This window comes from Gopherus flavomarginatus, chromosome 18 (genome assembly GCF_025201925.1).
Source record: "Gopherus flavomarginatus isolate rGopFla2 chromosome 18, rGopFla2.mat.asm, whole genome shotgun sequence".
Lineage (NCBI taxonomy): Eukaryota > Metazoa > Chordata > Testudines > Testudinidae > Gopherus > Gopherus flavomarginatus.
In genome coordinates, this window is record NC_066634.1 from 18,704,519 (window position 1) to 18,718,947 (window position 14,429).

The 14,429-nt window shown below is 43.5% G+C and overlaps 1 protein-coding gene across 1 annotated transcript in view; it reads left to right on the forward strand.

The window, feature by feature from the left end:
• PPP1R37 (protein phosphatase 1 regulatory subunit 37) overlaps positions 1-14,429 on the forward strand; it is a 158,503-nt gene that overhangs the window by 55,870 nt on the left and 88,204 nt on the right. Inside the window, exons 3-4 of the mRNA XM_050927774.1 lie at positions 6,279-6,324; positions 7,414-7,514. Coding sequence (XP_050783731.1) covers positions 6,279-6,324; positions 7,414-7,514 — 147 coding nt within the window. The remainder of the gene's footprint in view (positions 1-6,278; positions 6,325-7,413; positions 7,515-14,429) is intronic.

The window sequence follows — 14,429 nt, forward strand, 5'->3', positions numbered from 1 at the left end:
GCATAGTTCTGGGTCTTGAAGATGCGAGTGGGGGAAAGGGTGGCCCCAGTTGCGTCCCTCCCCCACCAGTGTCACAATTCCTGCTGAGACTGTTTCTGTGTCTGCTCCTCCTGACTTGAGTTTCTGTGAAATGTTAACAATTGTATAATCCCAGTACCATCTTTCAAAAATCATGAGTCAGGCCCCTGAAGTCATGCAGTTGTCTTAAAAATCCTGAGGTAATTTAAAAAAAAAGGTGTTGGGTCTCTTTATTTGGTTTCTGCGCTGTTAGAGTGCACTTGGATCTTGTTTTCAAGGTTTTCTCCAGAGAGAGCTAGGAACTGTATTTTAAAAAATAACTTGACTCAAGCAGTTGGGACATTAAGAAAAACACCCAATATGGCAAGAGTTGGCAACACTGCTGAATTCCAAAGTCAGTCCTCCTAGGTAGTCATGTTCTTACTCTTCTAAGCCATATTAGGGCCATGTCTTGACTAAGAACATAGGTTGTGTTCTAAAAACAATGTTAGCCCACACTTTTTCAGTATCAAGACCATAAGCAGATCTTTACATTTTAGTGTAGATGGGGCAAGTCATGTTAGGGTTGACCAAAACCAGCTAACGTTGACTTAACCTGTCTACACTAGATACAAAGGCAATTTTGATAGTTAAACGTGTTTTTAAACTGCTAGCTCTTTTCCTACTCTATGTATGGCCTGTGGAGGTAAGTGAAGGGGCATGGCTGCTGTAGCCGAGTACACCAGTAAGGACTCTGGAGCAAAAAATATTTGTACAAAAATACTTAGACTGCCAATGAAGAAGCCCACTCCACTCCTCAATACCTCCATCAGAAAAGAGTCTAAAATTGCCAACATAACTCAATATCTCTCCTTCACACCTATCAGGGCTCCCATCCAACCCTTCCTAAAGACTCACTGCTTCCATGGGGCCTGCAAACACTAAACCATATCAGTCAAACATCTTCCTCACCCCAACACAGTATTAAGAGATGCCAAATTCTAGCACTTTCATCTGGGTCTTCTAATGCGATTGCTAGGCGGTAAGATTCTCAAGGCAGTCACTGCTTTGCTATCTGTGATTTGTGTGTGGCCAAGCTTGTCTGATCGTCACAGACTACAAAATATTATTTGATACAAATATTGCTTTAGGGCTTGTCTACACAAGGGAAGGGGTGAGATTGGGTGGGGGAGTTAATCAGAAGCTCTTCAGGTTAATCTGCTTTGAAGGCGCTTGCATGCACATGACAATTCATTGTTGTTCACTGACTTCGCATTTGTTGAAAACTCTGGAGTCCCCTTTCAAAATGAACTAACTTCGCGGCAAAGCGAATTAAGCTATGTCTACACAATGCAGCTTTTAGCGACATGGCTGTGTCGCTACAGCCATGCGGCTAAAAAGCATGCAGTGTAGCCACTACAGTGTTGACTGTTGACCTGTCTGTTTACCTGTGTGTCCACTCCTGCCCTGGGATCAAGTTGACTGGATGTCCCCTTCCTCATTTATAATCTGGCTGTTCATTCACTCCTGGATTCCAGTTTATCATGATTGGTGTGTTTAATGCTCCAGAAGCCCTACAGCATGCCTCAAGCAGACCTTGTATCCATGCTGAGACTGTGGATCTCAGTGTCATCTGGGGAGAAGTGTTGGTGCAGGTAGCTCTTGTTGCCAGCCACCTGGAAAAAGATCTGTTTGTGGGCATTGCGAGGCATGTGCTGGTGAGGGGCTATGACCAGAATGCCAAACAACACTGAATAAAGAGCAAACAGCTGAGGAACACCCATGTGAAAATGAGGAACAACAGGAAGAAATGCGGCAGAGAACATTCCCCTTCCCCCCTCCCCTGCCACTCCGGGTGACCAGGAAGACTCGTCCGAGCATGAGTAAGAGGAGGCCAGTGAAGAGATGTGAAACAGCCAGGATCTGTTCAGAGCTCAGGCACCTGATGCCAGCCATGTAGAAGGTGAGCCAACCAACCCTGATTCCCAGGCAGCAACTGAGGAGGTTGATCCTGTGGAGGGAACCTTCACATATGCAAGTATTTTTTTCTTTATTTTTTAAATAACTTACTATTTAAGTTTTATTTTACTATTATGCTGTAAGGCAGTACTAGCTTCTGTTCCAAGTGCCCCATGGCCGAGTGCAAGATCCATCCCTCCCTCCATTGGCCCACACTGTCCTTTTGTGCCCCTCCCATATACTTTTCCAAAATTACCCAGCTGGAGTAGTCTCCATCAGCCACTGTCATGTGCTAAAACCCTGGTTACCAACTGTTTTCAGGCCCGTGCTATGGAAGGCACATGCCTGTGTACCTATTGACTGATTTTCCTTTCCTTGGCATCCTGCCTGGGAATGTGCCCTTCCTCCTGCCCACAAACCCCATTCACTGTCTTCAAATCAGTTGCTGGCTGCATTGTGTGGCCTCAGCCTCTCTGCTGTCCCCTTCCATGCCAGAGTCGAATAAGGAAAACCATTCTTTCTTTTGTGTGGAATGCAGAAGTTTATTAAACAGTGGTTACAGGAAGGGAAGTTTGGTTAGTGTTCTCAATGTACGGGGGGTAGACATGGACTTTACATATCCATAAAGCTACAAAGAGCACAGCTGCCTGTAATATGCATTTACAGGGCCATTCTGACAGACTGGTAACAGTGAATGTTTCAGGCAGTCATTGCAGAACCCTGTCTTTCTTTGCACTTTTAACATGTCTGCAGGGGAGATAAAGCAAATTCTAAGACTGAGAAATTGCTCCATTTTTGCTCATGGATGAAGGAATAGCTACTGGCCATCCCCACCAGAACTGCTTATGACTCCTGCAGCACACTGGGGGGACTATCTTGTTGAATAACTTCGCAGCGTAGCTTGCTACTCTGCCTTTTGCCTATTTTTATAAAGCCATTCTCTGCCTCCTAGCCACTTGCCTCATTGTACTGTGATTCAGAGTCAGGACAGCCTCAAGAATGTTACTGTCCAGCTGATCCCAAGATTCACCCTGCTAACCCCTCTGACACCATGTAAAACATCTCCAAGGCACATCCTGAACTGCTTAATTCCCATCACCTCTATGCTCCAAGGCACCATAGTAAACCACACAGCATATAGTGTACAACCAAAAGTCCAAAACCACGCACCATTTACCATCTCCAAGGTTCCTCAAGACTGTAAAGAATCTAAAGGCGGTAAAGCCAGGAATGAATGTTAAAAACACCACAGCCTCTCTAGAATATGAATAACCATTTGTCATTTTATTTTATTTAATTTTAATACCCCCACAGCTATGGTACCTGTACTGGCCAGACCCTCAAGGAGAGGGCCCTTAGCAGCAACGGAACGGCGAGGAAACCTGAGTGGGAGAAAACAGGAAATTTGTGATGAAAAATTCATGGACATAATGCAGAGTCCTCCTCCTCTTCCCCTCCCACCCCCACCCCAAAAAAAATGAAGAATACAGAGGGGAGGGGACAGTCTCTGAGGACTGAGGGAATACGACAAGGAGCTTTCCAGGGAGGTCACTGCAGTGGCCAAGGACAGCATGGCAGTTGCCAGGAGAAGCTTTGCCAAGGCCAAAGATAATATGGAAGAAGATGCAGAGGCAACTCCTGGGGACAATACAAAGCCAAAATGCCCTGTTGCAGTCCATGTTACTGTTAGGCAATGCAGTACTGCAGACTAGCACCCAGCCATGTTTTACAGCTGTTGGACAATACAGGCTACTGGGAGCAACTCCTCCTCTTGGCTGTACCCTCGCAACAGCGCACCCAGAGTCCATTCCCCTGCCAGACTCCAGCTCAGGACACCGAGAGCAGTGGCACTTAAGACCCCAGCTCTTCTGAGCTCTCTCTCTTGCCCATGGTAACTTTGAGCCTGGGCACTCCACACCAGAAATCCCATGAACCAGAAGGAGCGTAACAAAGACATACCTTTGCCTGTAATTTTAAGCCACCTGGCTTTATGCTCTGCACTGAACTATTGTACTTTACTGTTTTGGTTTCCACTGCTGGTTTAATGAAACAGTTCTTGGTAGTTAGCTAGTTTGTTTCATAATTATAAGTATTTCTTAAATTTTTGTCTTAGTTGAAGGTTCATTTCTGTTTATTACATAATAGATTATTTAATGAAAACCTTTATAATTTCATTCACAAGCAATTAATGGTTCATTTTACACAGAAAATAACTGTTTGCATTAATTCTTAAGCTTTTACAAACACATATAGGCAAAGACACAAGGTACAACAAGGATTGCCACAATGTTGCACTCCCACTGCCCCTAACAACACTGAACTTCACAAAAATCTCTCCTCCTGTCTCAATCCATGCATAGGTTAATAGCAGAATTCACAGCTGCACAATTTCAGGCCTGAGACTCCAAATAAGAGCGATAGGCATCCTGGACGCTGTTGCCCCGGCTGTTTGTGTTCTGTAGTGAATGCCTAGATGGCTACGCAAATCAGTGAGCCAGTCTCTACACATCAGCCATCCACCTATCGCCAAGTCTTTCTCCCTAATTCTCACTAATACTGTGCAAAATACAACTTGTAGCTGTAATCTTTGAGATGTCTTTTTCTCTTGCTTCCAAAGTATTTCACAAACAGTGCAATCATCCTGTGACAGGTTAGATTACAGAACCCCCCTTGGGAGCTGCCACCTGATGTGCCAAGACTACTTCTGCTCCTGCTTTCACTGCCAACTCAGGACCCCAGCATCCTGTCTTGCTGAGCCAGACACTCCCACTGCTCCAACAAAGACCCAGGGTCTGAATTACTTGCCCCAAAGCTGCAGATTTCCCTGAAAGCAGCTAACAGAAGTATTCCTGTCTTTAACACTCAGATGATGCCCAACTCCCAGTGAGGTCTAAATGCAAGTAAATCAATTTTAGCCTATATAAAGCTTATGCAGGGTAAACTTATAAATGGTTCGTCCTCTGTAACACTGATAGAGATGCACAGTTGTTTACTCCCCCCAGTGTTAATACATACTCTGAGTTAATTAATAAGTAAAAAGTGATTTTATTAAATACGGAAAGTAGGATTTAAGTGGTTCCAAGTAGTAACAGACTTAACAAAGTAAATTACCAAGCAAAATAAAATAAAATGCACAAATCTCTGTCTAATCAAACTGAATACAGATAATCTCACCCTCAGAGATGCTTCAGTAAGTTTTTGTTTTGTTTTGTTTTTTCCCCTCGGACTGGACACCTTCCAGGCCTGGGCACAATTCTTTTCCCTGGTGCAGCTCTTGTTCCAGCTCAGGTGGTAGCTAGGGGATTCTTCATGATAGCTCCTCTCTCTTTGTTCTCTTCCATCCCTTTATAACTCTTTGCATACGGCGGGAATCCTTTGTCCCTCTCTGGGTTCCCACCCCTCCTTTCTCAATGGAAAGACACCAGGTTAAAGATGGATTCCAATTCAGGTGACATGATCACATGTCACTGCAAGACTTCATTGCCCTTTCCCATGAATCTGTGCTGGTTTCCTGAACCCAGAAACAGCACTGCATGCTGTATAGCAGCTCCAGGAACTGGTCCTCTATCAGTTGCTGTCAGTTCCTCTTTTTCCTCATCTGTGTCCCAGTTCCACTGCTGCTGAATATCCTTCTGCTGGTAGAGCTGCTGCTGCCACGTCATCTGCTCGGTGGTGCGGCAAGCAAAGGCCTAAGCCGAATTCATCTGACTTTGAATGCTGAAATACAGTCCAAGTAGCTATTTGTCGTTGCCGGCGTAGTGATACAGAGCTCTGTTGGGTCCATGCTCGCTTACAGCAATTTGAAAATGGTGTTAGTTTGCCCATAAAAGAAGGATGGGATGGATATGGATGAATCATGGGACTTTTAAAAAACTTGAACCAGCCATCCTGCTATGTATCCCACAGTGCACAGCAAGAAAAATCCCAGAATGCATACTGCTCAGCAACAAAGCAAAGGAGCATCAGATATGCTTCGAGAATGCTATGCTTTCAGTTTGCAGCAAACTGCTGCTGTGTGTACACACGATGTGCCTTGACTGAGAGCACACTGTCCTTCGTGCATGCTGTTACTACAGCTAGCATAATGTGTGTTACCTGACGCGCAGAAAAAAGCTGCAGATTAAATCCCCTCATGTAGACAAACCCTAAGAAACACCATGGGTATGTACTGGATTTCAATGAAGTCACAGAAGGGTGCAGGGAGTAATGCCCTCCCCTCGTATGTGTGGGGGAGTGTTGCCATACCTTCCACTTTTGTATTATCCTAGAGGAGAGATTTGTCTTCTCCTGAGTATATTAATGTGCTACTATTTCTCTTACAGGAATTTAAAGATCTGTCTCCCAGGATAGATTGCTTGGATCTAAAAGGTAAGCCTCTCTCTCATAACCCTAATGACGTAGCTTTTTAAAGGAAATTCTCTGAGCAGAAACTGTTGTACTCTGTTTGTACAGCTCCTGCCTCAATGGTGTCCTGATCCCGAGTGGGGCATTTGCTGTGCTAATGCAGTACAAATAATGCTAATACTGAGGAAACGGCAATAGTTAATTTTGTAGGTGATTAGGAGCTCGAAATTGCCAATTGGCCTGTCCAGCATACACAGCCTTCTTTGCTGCCACTTCCTCTTACCAGTGAGTATTAGAGTTTAAAAACCAAGCTCTTGCGTCAGAAAATTATTCCTGCTTTTTTAATAACATTTGTTTAAGCTGACTGAAGGCATTTGAGATGACCTAAGCTGTTAGTTTTCAGCCATTCAGGTTGTAGCAGGAATCTCTAATGCTTGGTACAGATATTTCTAAATAATTCTGAATACGACAAGTGAAATCTCTGAAAGTAGAAAATGTGTTAGGAACATTTGGACAATATGATTACAGAATAGTCAAATGGCAAGGCCAAGACTGGAGGCATGTTAATCATGTATGTATTTTAGGGGCTGGTTCATTGTCTCAATTTATCTCAGCGTATTGTTCAGGTGAGGAATTCGAACGTGGAAAATATTTATTAAAATCCTGGGCATTGGAGGTCTAGGCTGAGTCCCCTAGCATCTTGGGCAGTCTTAGTTTTACATGCCTTGCTGAGTTAGGCCTGGATCTCGTGGAAGAATCAGATGCTGATTCTGAATTCATAGTATCATAAAGATGAGCAATGGAAAAGCTCCTAATGGGTTATCTAGTCCATCTGCTTGGAAACCAGCCCAAGATGATTTTTTTTTGTGTGTGTGGGTTTTAAATATTTAACAGTGCAAATAATAAATGTTGTTGTCTGCAAGAGCAGGAAGTAGCTTACCCCAACTGAAGGAAAAACCAGATCCATCTCTCCTTGCATTGCCTCGTTTTCTATCCCAGTGCCTAGGGTTCTAGAACTCACAGAAATGTATTTCTCTTAATACTGTGCATTTTTATGTACCAACAAAACACTTAACACTGGGTCTTCTGAATTCACTCTGTTTTCCCTCCCAGGAGAAAAACTAGACTATAAGGCCTGTGAGGCACTGGAAGAGATTTTCAAAAGGGTCCAGTTCAAAATAGTTGATTTGGAGCAAACGAACCTGGATGAAGATGTAAGTTTCATTTAATGTTGTGTAATTTACCATGTCGTTTTTTGTGTAGAGGATTTTTGTTAATCTTGAATTTTCTCTGCCTGGTACGGTTTTGAGTTCTGTTCTGAGCTTTCTCTTTATGCACTCAGGTTAGTGAGCAGTTAAAGGGATGTGCTTCAAATCTGACTTATACTTGCCATTGCTATTACCCTCTCCATTCATAAGTACGCTTCATTTTAGGTCTTTGTTTGCATTTTGAACCCTCGATCTCCAGATTCCAAATTGCCATAATTCAAATGGACCTGGAAGTCTCCTAAATAAACATGTTTAAAAATCCATCTGAGGATTAACCTTTCGAATGTTTTATGTAATGTGAACTGGAATGCTTTTTCCCTGCCGGACCTGAGTTCAGGCTTTATGTTCTGAACTTCCTGCGCTACACTAACCTGCACAGTGTATTCTTTATGTTGTGTAGGCGTGTTGTAGCAATGCCATTGGGTCTAAAGTAACCCCAAAGGTCCCAACGAGTAAATGAAGAAGGAACTGATATTTTAAACAGTTTTGGTGCAGTGAACTCAGTGTGCTACAGTAACAGCTTGGTATCTAAAACCTATGTTTATTTTAAGTAACTATGTCACCACTAGCCCTTTTCCTTAACTCCGTTAACAAATAAAGAATGAAAATTGTAAGCCCCAGGTGCCTGTTCGTTATCCATCTGCTTCTGGGTCCCCTCCGGTTCCCGAGTGCTCTCTCTGTAGTGACCTTTTCTTCTTCGAGTGCTTGCTCATATCGATTCCAATTAGGGTGTGTGTGCGCCGCGTGCACGATCGTCGGAAGATTTTTATCCTAGCAACACTCGGTGGGTCGGCTTGGTCGCCCCCTAGAGTGGTGCTGTTATAGCGCCAGATATATACCCCTGCTGACCCAACGGCCCTTCAGTTCCGTCTTACCACCCGTGATGGTCGTTGGAACTGTGGAGCGCGGTTTAGCTGATCTCCATTTCCCTAGCTTTCCTTGTAGTTTCTCCGATTCTGATCGCTCCAGCATGGCCGAGACAACACTGGTACACCATGTTGTTCGACCTGTCGGTGACCGACCCAATTCCCCTATCCCTCTGGCCAGATCTCATTACTAAAGACCACGGCAGACTTCGCCATCCAGACCTGCAATCCCTTCACCTCACAGCATGGATGCTGTGTGGTTAAGCTAGTCCGAGTTAAGTTGCTCTGCCTCTATCCAGCAGGTGCTCCTGGGTAGTAGGCACCAGCTCCTACTGTCCTGGAATATCTCTGATCCCTGAAACCGCACGGCCTAGCGGTCTCGTCCATAAAGGTTCACTTGGAGCCATCTCCGTCTTCCATCCAGGGGAGAATGGGCGCTCTGTCTTTTCGGACCCCATGGTTTCCAGGTTCCTCAAGGGCCTGGAGCACTAGTTCCCGCAGATTTGACGCCTGTCCCCGACGTGGGACCTCAGTCTGGTTCTATCCAGGCTCATGGGTGCCCCCTTTGAGCTGCTAGCCACCTGCTCGCTGCTGTACCTCTCCTGGAAGACAGCCTTCCTCGTCGCCATTACATCGGCAAGGTGAGTGTCTGAGCTTCGGGCCCTCACAGCAGACCTTCCATATACACTGTTTCATAAGGACAAGGTACAGCTGCGACCACACCCCACCTTCCTCCCTGAGGTGGTGTCTGCCTTCCACGTCAACCAGGACATCATCCTCCCGGTCTTCTTCCCGAAACCGCATTCCTCATGTCAGGAACAACAGTTGCATTCCCTGGATGTTCGTGGGGCCCTCCACTTTTACATCGAAAGAACAAAGCCCTTTCAAAAGACTCCCCAACTCTTCGTAGCGGTGGCAGACTGGATGAAGGGCCTTCCGGTCTCCTCGCAACTAATTTCATCTTGGGTGACGTCTTGCATCCGTGCCTATTATGACTTGGCTCACGTTCCAACTAGCCACCTCACCGCCCATTCTACTCGGGCTCAAGCTTCATCTGCCGCCTTCCTGGCCCACATACCCATCCGGGAGATATGTTGGGCAGCTACTTGGTCATCTGTGCACATCTTCATGTCACACTACGCATTGGTACAACAGTCCAGAGATGACGCTGCATTTGTTTCAGCAGTGCTGCATTCTGCGACATCTCACTCCAACCCAACCACCTAGGTAGGGCTTGGGAGTCACCTAATTGGAATCTATGTGAGCAAGCACTTGAAGACGGAAAGATGGTTACTCACCTTTGTAACAGTTGTTTTTCGAGATGTGTTGCTCATATCTATTCGAAACCTGCCCTCCTTCCCCTCTGTCGGAGTAGCCGGCAAGAAGGAACTGAAGGGCCGTTGGGTCGGCAGGGGTATGTACCTGGCGCTATAAAAGCGCCACTCCAGCGGGCGCCCAGCTGACCCACCGAGTGTTGCTAGGGTAAAAATCTTCCGATGATCGTGCACGTGGCGCGTGCACACCCTAATTGGAATGGATATGAACAACACATCTCGAAGAACAACAGTTACAAAGATGAGTAACTGTCTTTTCTTCCTTCTCTGTGTAGCTGGTTCCCCAATGTCCTGCCTCACATCAGGTGAGAGGCAGATGAAATCTCCACCATCTCTAGCTCATTACCTTCAGAGAGAGAACTATTTATCTTCCTTCTCTACCTCAGTCCTGTCTTTTTCTGTTGCCATTCATGTACAGTCTCCCAAATTCTCCCCTCTCCCTTTGCTAAACTATTGTCAATGACTTGGTAATTTCTTCCTGATTGCTGCAATCTTCCCTCTGACCATAGCTCCCTGCTGCCCATTTTCCCCCTCTAGTGGTGGAGTTTTGGATAGACTGAAGTCCTGTTCTGCTGCCGTTCTAGATATATCACTGGCTTCATCTTACCTCCATCATATTCAAGCTCTTTCTTGTTCCCTTTACCTCTGTCTGTATTTCTGCTTTTATTTCCTCCTATTCCCACACTGGTGGGTAATCCCTGCATGCCCATCTTACCCTGATTTCTGATCCCATGACTTGTTTTTAGGGCTGTCAAGCAATTAAAAAAAAGTATTTGCAATTAAATAATCAAATACCATTTATGTAAATACTTTTGGATGTCTTCTACGTTTTCGAATATATTGATTTCAATTACAACACAGAATACAAAGTGTACGGTGCTCATTTTATATTTATTTTTGATTAAAAAACAAAAGAAATAGTATATTTCAATTCACCTAATACAAGTGCTGTAGTGCAGTCTCTTTATCATGAAAGTTGAACTTACGATGTAGAATTATGTACGAAAAACCCCTGCATTTGAAAATAACAAAATGTAAAACTTTAGTGCCTACAAGTCCACTCGGTCCTACTTCAGCCAATCAAGTTTGATTACATTTGCAGGAGAGAATGCTGCCCGCTTCTTGTTTACAATGTCACCTGAAAATGAGAACAGGCATTTGCATGGCACTGTGTTGTAACCGGTGTCGCAAGATAGTTATGTGCCAGATGCACTAAAGATTTATGTCACTTCATGCTTCAACCACCCTCCCAGAGGACATGCGTCCATGCTGATGATGGATTCTGCTTGATAACGATCCAAAGCAGAGTGGACTGATGCATGATCATTTTCATCATGTGAATCAGATGCCACCAGCAGAAGATTAATTGTCTTTTTTGGTGGTTTGGGTTCTGTAGTTTCTGCATCACAGTGTTGCTCTTTTAAGACTTCTGAAAGCATGCTCCACACCTTGTCCTTCTCAGATTTTGGAAGGCACTTCAGATTCTTAAACCTTGGGTCAAGTGCTGTAGCTATTTTTTGAAATCTCACATTAGTACCTTCTTTGCATTTTGTCAAATCTGCAGTGCCAGTGTTTGTAAATCAAACATGCTGGGTCATCATCCGAGACTGCTGTAACATGAAATATATGGCAGAATGCGGGTAAAACAGAACAGGAGACATACATTTCTTCCCCAAAGAGTTCAGTCACAAATTTAATTAATGCACTATTTTTTTTTAATGATCATCATCAGCATGGAAGCATGTCCTCCAGAATGGTGGCTGAAGCATGAGGCATATGAATGTTTAGCCTGTCTGGCAAGTAAATACCTTGCAATGCCTGCTACAAAAGTGCCATGCGAATGCCTGTTCTCACTTTCAGGTGACATTGTAAATAAGATGCTGGCAGCAGTATCTCCTGTAAATGCAAACAAACTTGTTTTCGTAGCGATTGGCTGAACAAGAAGTAGGACTGAGTGGACTTTCAGGCTCTAAAATTTTACATTGTTTTGTTTTTTTGAGTGCAGTTATGTAACAAAAAAATCTGCATTTGTAAGTTACACTTTCACAATAGAGATTGCGCTACAGAACTTGTATGAGTGAATTAAAAAATACTTTTTCATTTATCAATTTAACAGTGCAAATATTTGTAATAAAAACTTAATATAAAGTGAGTACTGTATACTTTGTATTCTGTTGTAAATAGAAATAAATATATTTGAAAATATAGAAAAACCATCCAAAATATTTAATACATTTCAACTGATATTCTATTGTTTAACAGTGCAAGTAATCACGATTAATTTTTTTAGTCTGTTTTTTTTTTTGAGTTGATCACATGAATTAACTGCAATTAATCGATAGTCCTACTTGGTTTGGTTTGTTTTCTTTCTGCTAGATTGGAAGCTCTTGAGGGCAGAGTCTGCCACTATATGTTGTACAGTTCCTTGAACATTAGGTGCTATTCGGAAATGCTTAGCAATAATAATAATACTACTACTACTCAGGACTTCCTAATCACATTTGACAAGAGATGAGGTAAAAAGTAGGATGTTAAACAGTAAAGAACTGTGAAGGTGTAGCCTACAATTCATTATCCCAAAGATATCTGTCATCCTTTTAAGGGAGTAATTAAAAAACATTGCATGGCTTCAAAGCTATTGTGGATACCTTTGGCGGAAAGGTGATTGTGGATGTTGTGGATGTCCTTGCTGCACATACGGCTTTTCTTGTAAATCAGGTTTTCGCTCCTGCCAGTTATGTTGCAGCCAGAACAGCTGTAGAAAAGAGCACTGTTGCCCATCCTCAGCAATATTTGCATAATTAAGGAAAGGGCTGGTATTTTGAGATTCTCAGATTTAAGACTATTATAGTACTTTTCACACTTGGGGCACTTTTTTTTTTGTGTATATGTAATCTCCAAGAGAAGGAGTCAGACTTCTCTTAAAATTATGTGGTATTTTCATAGATTGTAAGGCCAGAGGGGACCACCGATGACTTGTATAACACAAGTGACAACTTCCCTGAATTAATTCTTGTTTGAACTGAAGCAGATCTCTTAGAACATATATCCAATTTTTACTTAAAAATTTCCAGTGATGGAGAATACACCACAATTCTTGGTAAACTGGTCAGTGGATTGGCATCCTCACAGTTGAAAACTTGTGCCTGATTTCCAGCCTGAATTTGTCTAGCTTTAACTTCCAGGCACTGGATCTTGTTATGTGTTTGTTTTCTATATTTAAGATCCCATTATCAAATTTTTGTTACCTTTATAGGTTCTTGTAAGCTTTGATCAAGATGCTTTTCTGCAGGAGTTCTCTTTCTATTTGATTGTCTGTTTCAGGCAGATGTCACAAGAAGACAAAAGGAGGGTCATGAACAATGTTTATTAGCTTATTAAGTAGCCATTGCTGCATCTGCTACTGCATTGAGTTTTTTCTAGAAATCCCACTAGACTCCAGTCCTTTCCAGCTGTGATTATTTACTGGATGTTTTAAAAAATATATAACTTTGGCTAAATATCATGGAACTATTTCCTGACAGTCAGAACTGGTGGCAGCCTTGTTGCGTGTGATATTTAAAACTAGACTGGATAAAGAGAAGAAATCCCATAGGGAATAATCCTACCCTAATTCTGGGCATGGACTAGATGGGACCAATAGTTGGCTGACCCTCAGTTTAGGCAATCTTACTGTTCCTGGCAGGAGTTCAGCTCACTCCCAGGGTCTTTTCAGAGTCCAGTTTACAATCCCCTTGCCTCTAGCTTCTGGCAGTGCTTCCCAGGACCCACTGCAGGTCTTTGTCTAGAAGCAGCTTTCCAGAGCCTTTGCTCATATTGAGCTTGTTGTGTCAATCTCCTCCAAACAGGGGAAGTTGAAGGAAAAGGTTAACGTGTCCGGAGTCCCAGGGAGGCAACTGAGGTTACTCAGTTAGGGTGAACTGCAAAGAATGGGGCAGACAATCTCCAAAGCTGGTGGATATTCCAATACAGTAACTCCTCTCTTAACGTTGTAGTTACGTTCCTGAAAAATGTTACTTTAAGCGAAACGATGTTAAGCGAATCCAATTTCCCCATAAGAATTAATATAAATAGTCGGGGGTTAGGTTCCAGGGAATTTTTTTCACCAGACAAAAGACATTATACATATATACACAGTATACATTTTAAACAAACAATTTAATACTGTACATAGCAGTGATGTTTGTGAAGCCTGGTTGAGGTGTTGGAGTCAGAGGATGGGATATTTCTCAGGGAATGTCATGCTGCTAAATGATGAACTAGCACTCGGCTGAGCCCTCAAGGGTTAACATGTTGTTAATGTAGCCTGACACCATACAAGGCAGCATGAATGGAGGGAGGAGACACAATAGACTCATGGCAGTGGCTGCACACGTTTCCTGTGGAAAATGAATGTGATGATGAACCCACGCTATCCCACTGGAGCGCACCACTTCCTCCACTTTGCAAAGTGGTGTGTGTGTGTGTGTGTGTGTGTGTGTGTGAGAGAGATGCATGTTTCCCCTTTAACTATGCTGACACCACTCTAAGTACACTGCCTCTAACTAGTTCAGTAAGTTGAGACAGTAGCTGCTGCCAGCAAGCTCTCTCCGTCTTGAGCCCTCTCTCCTGTCATGACCCTCCCTGCTCTGTGGCGATGGGGTACAGGAGTGGGGAGAGGG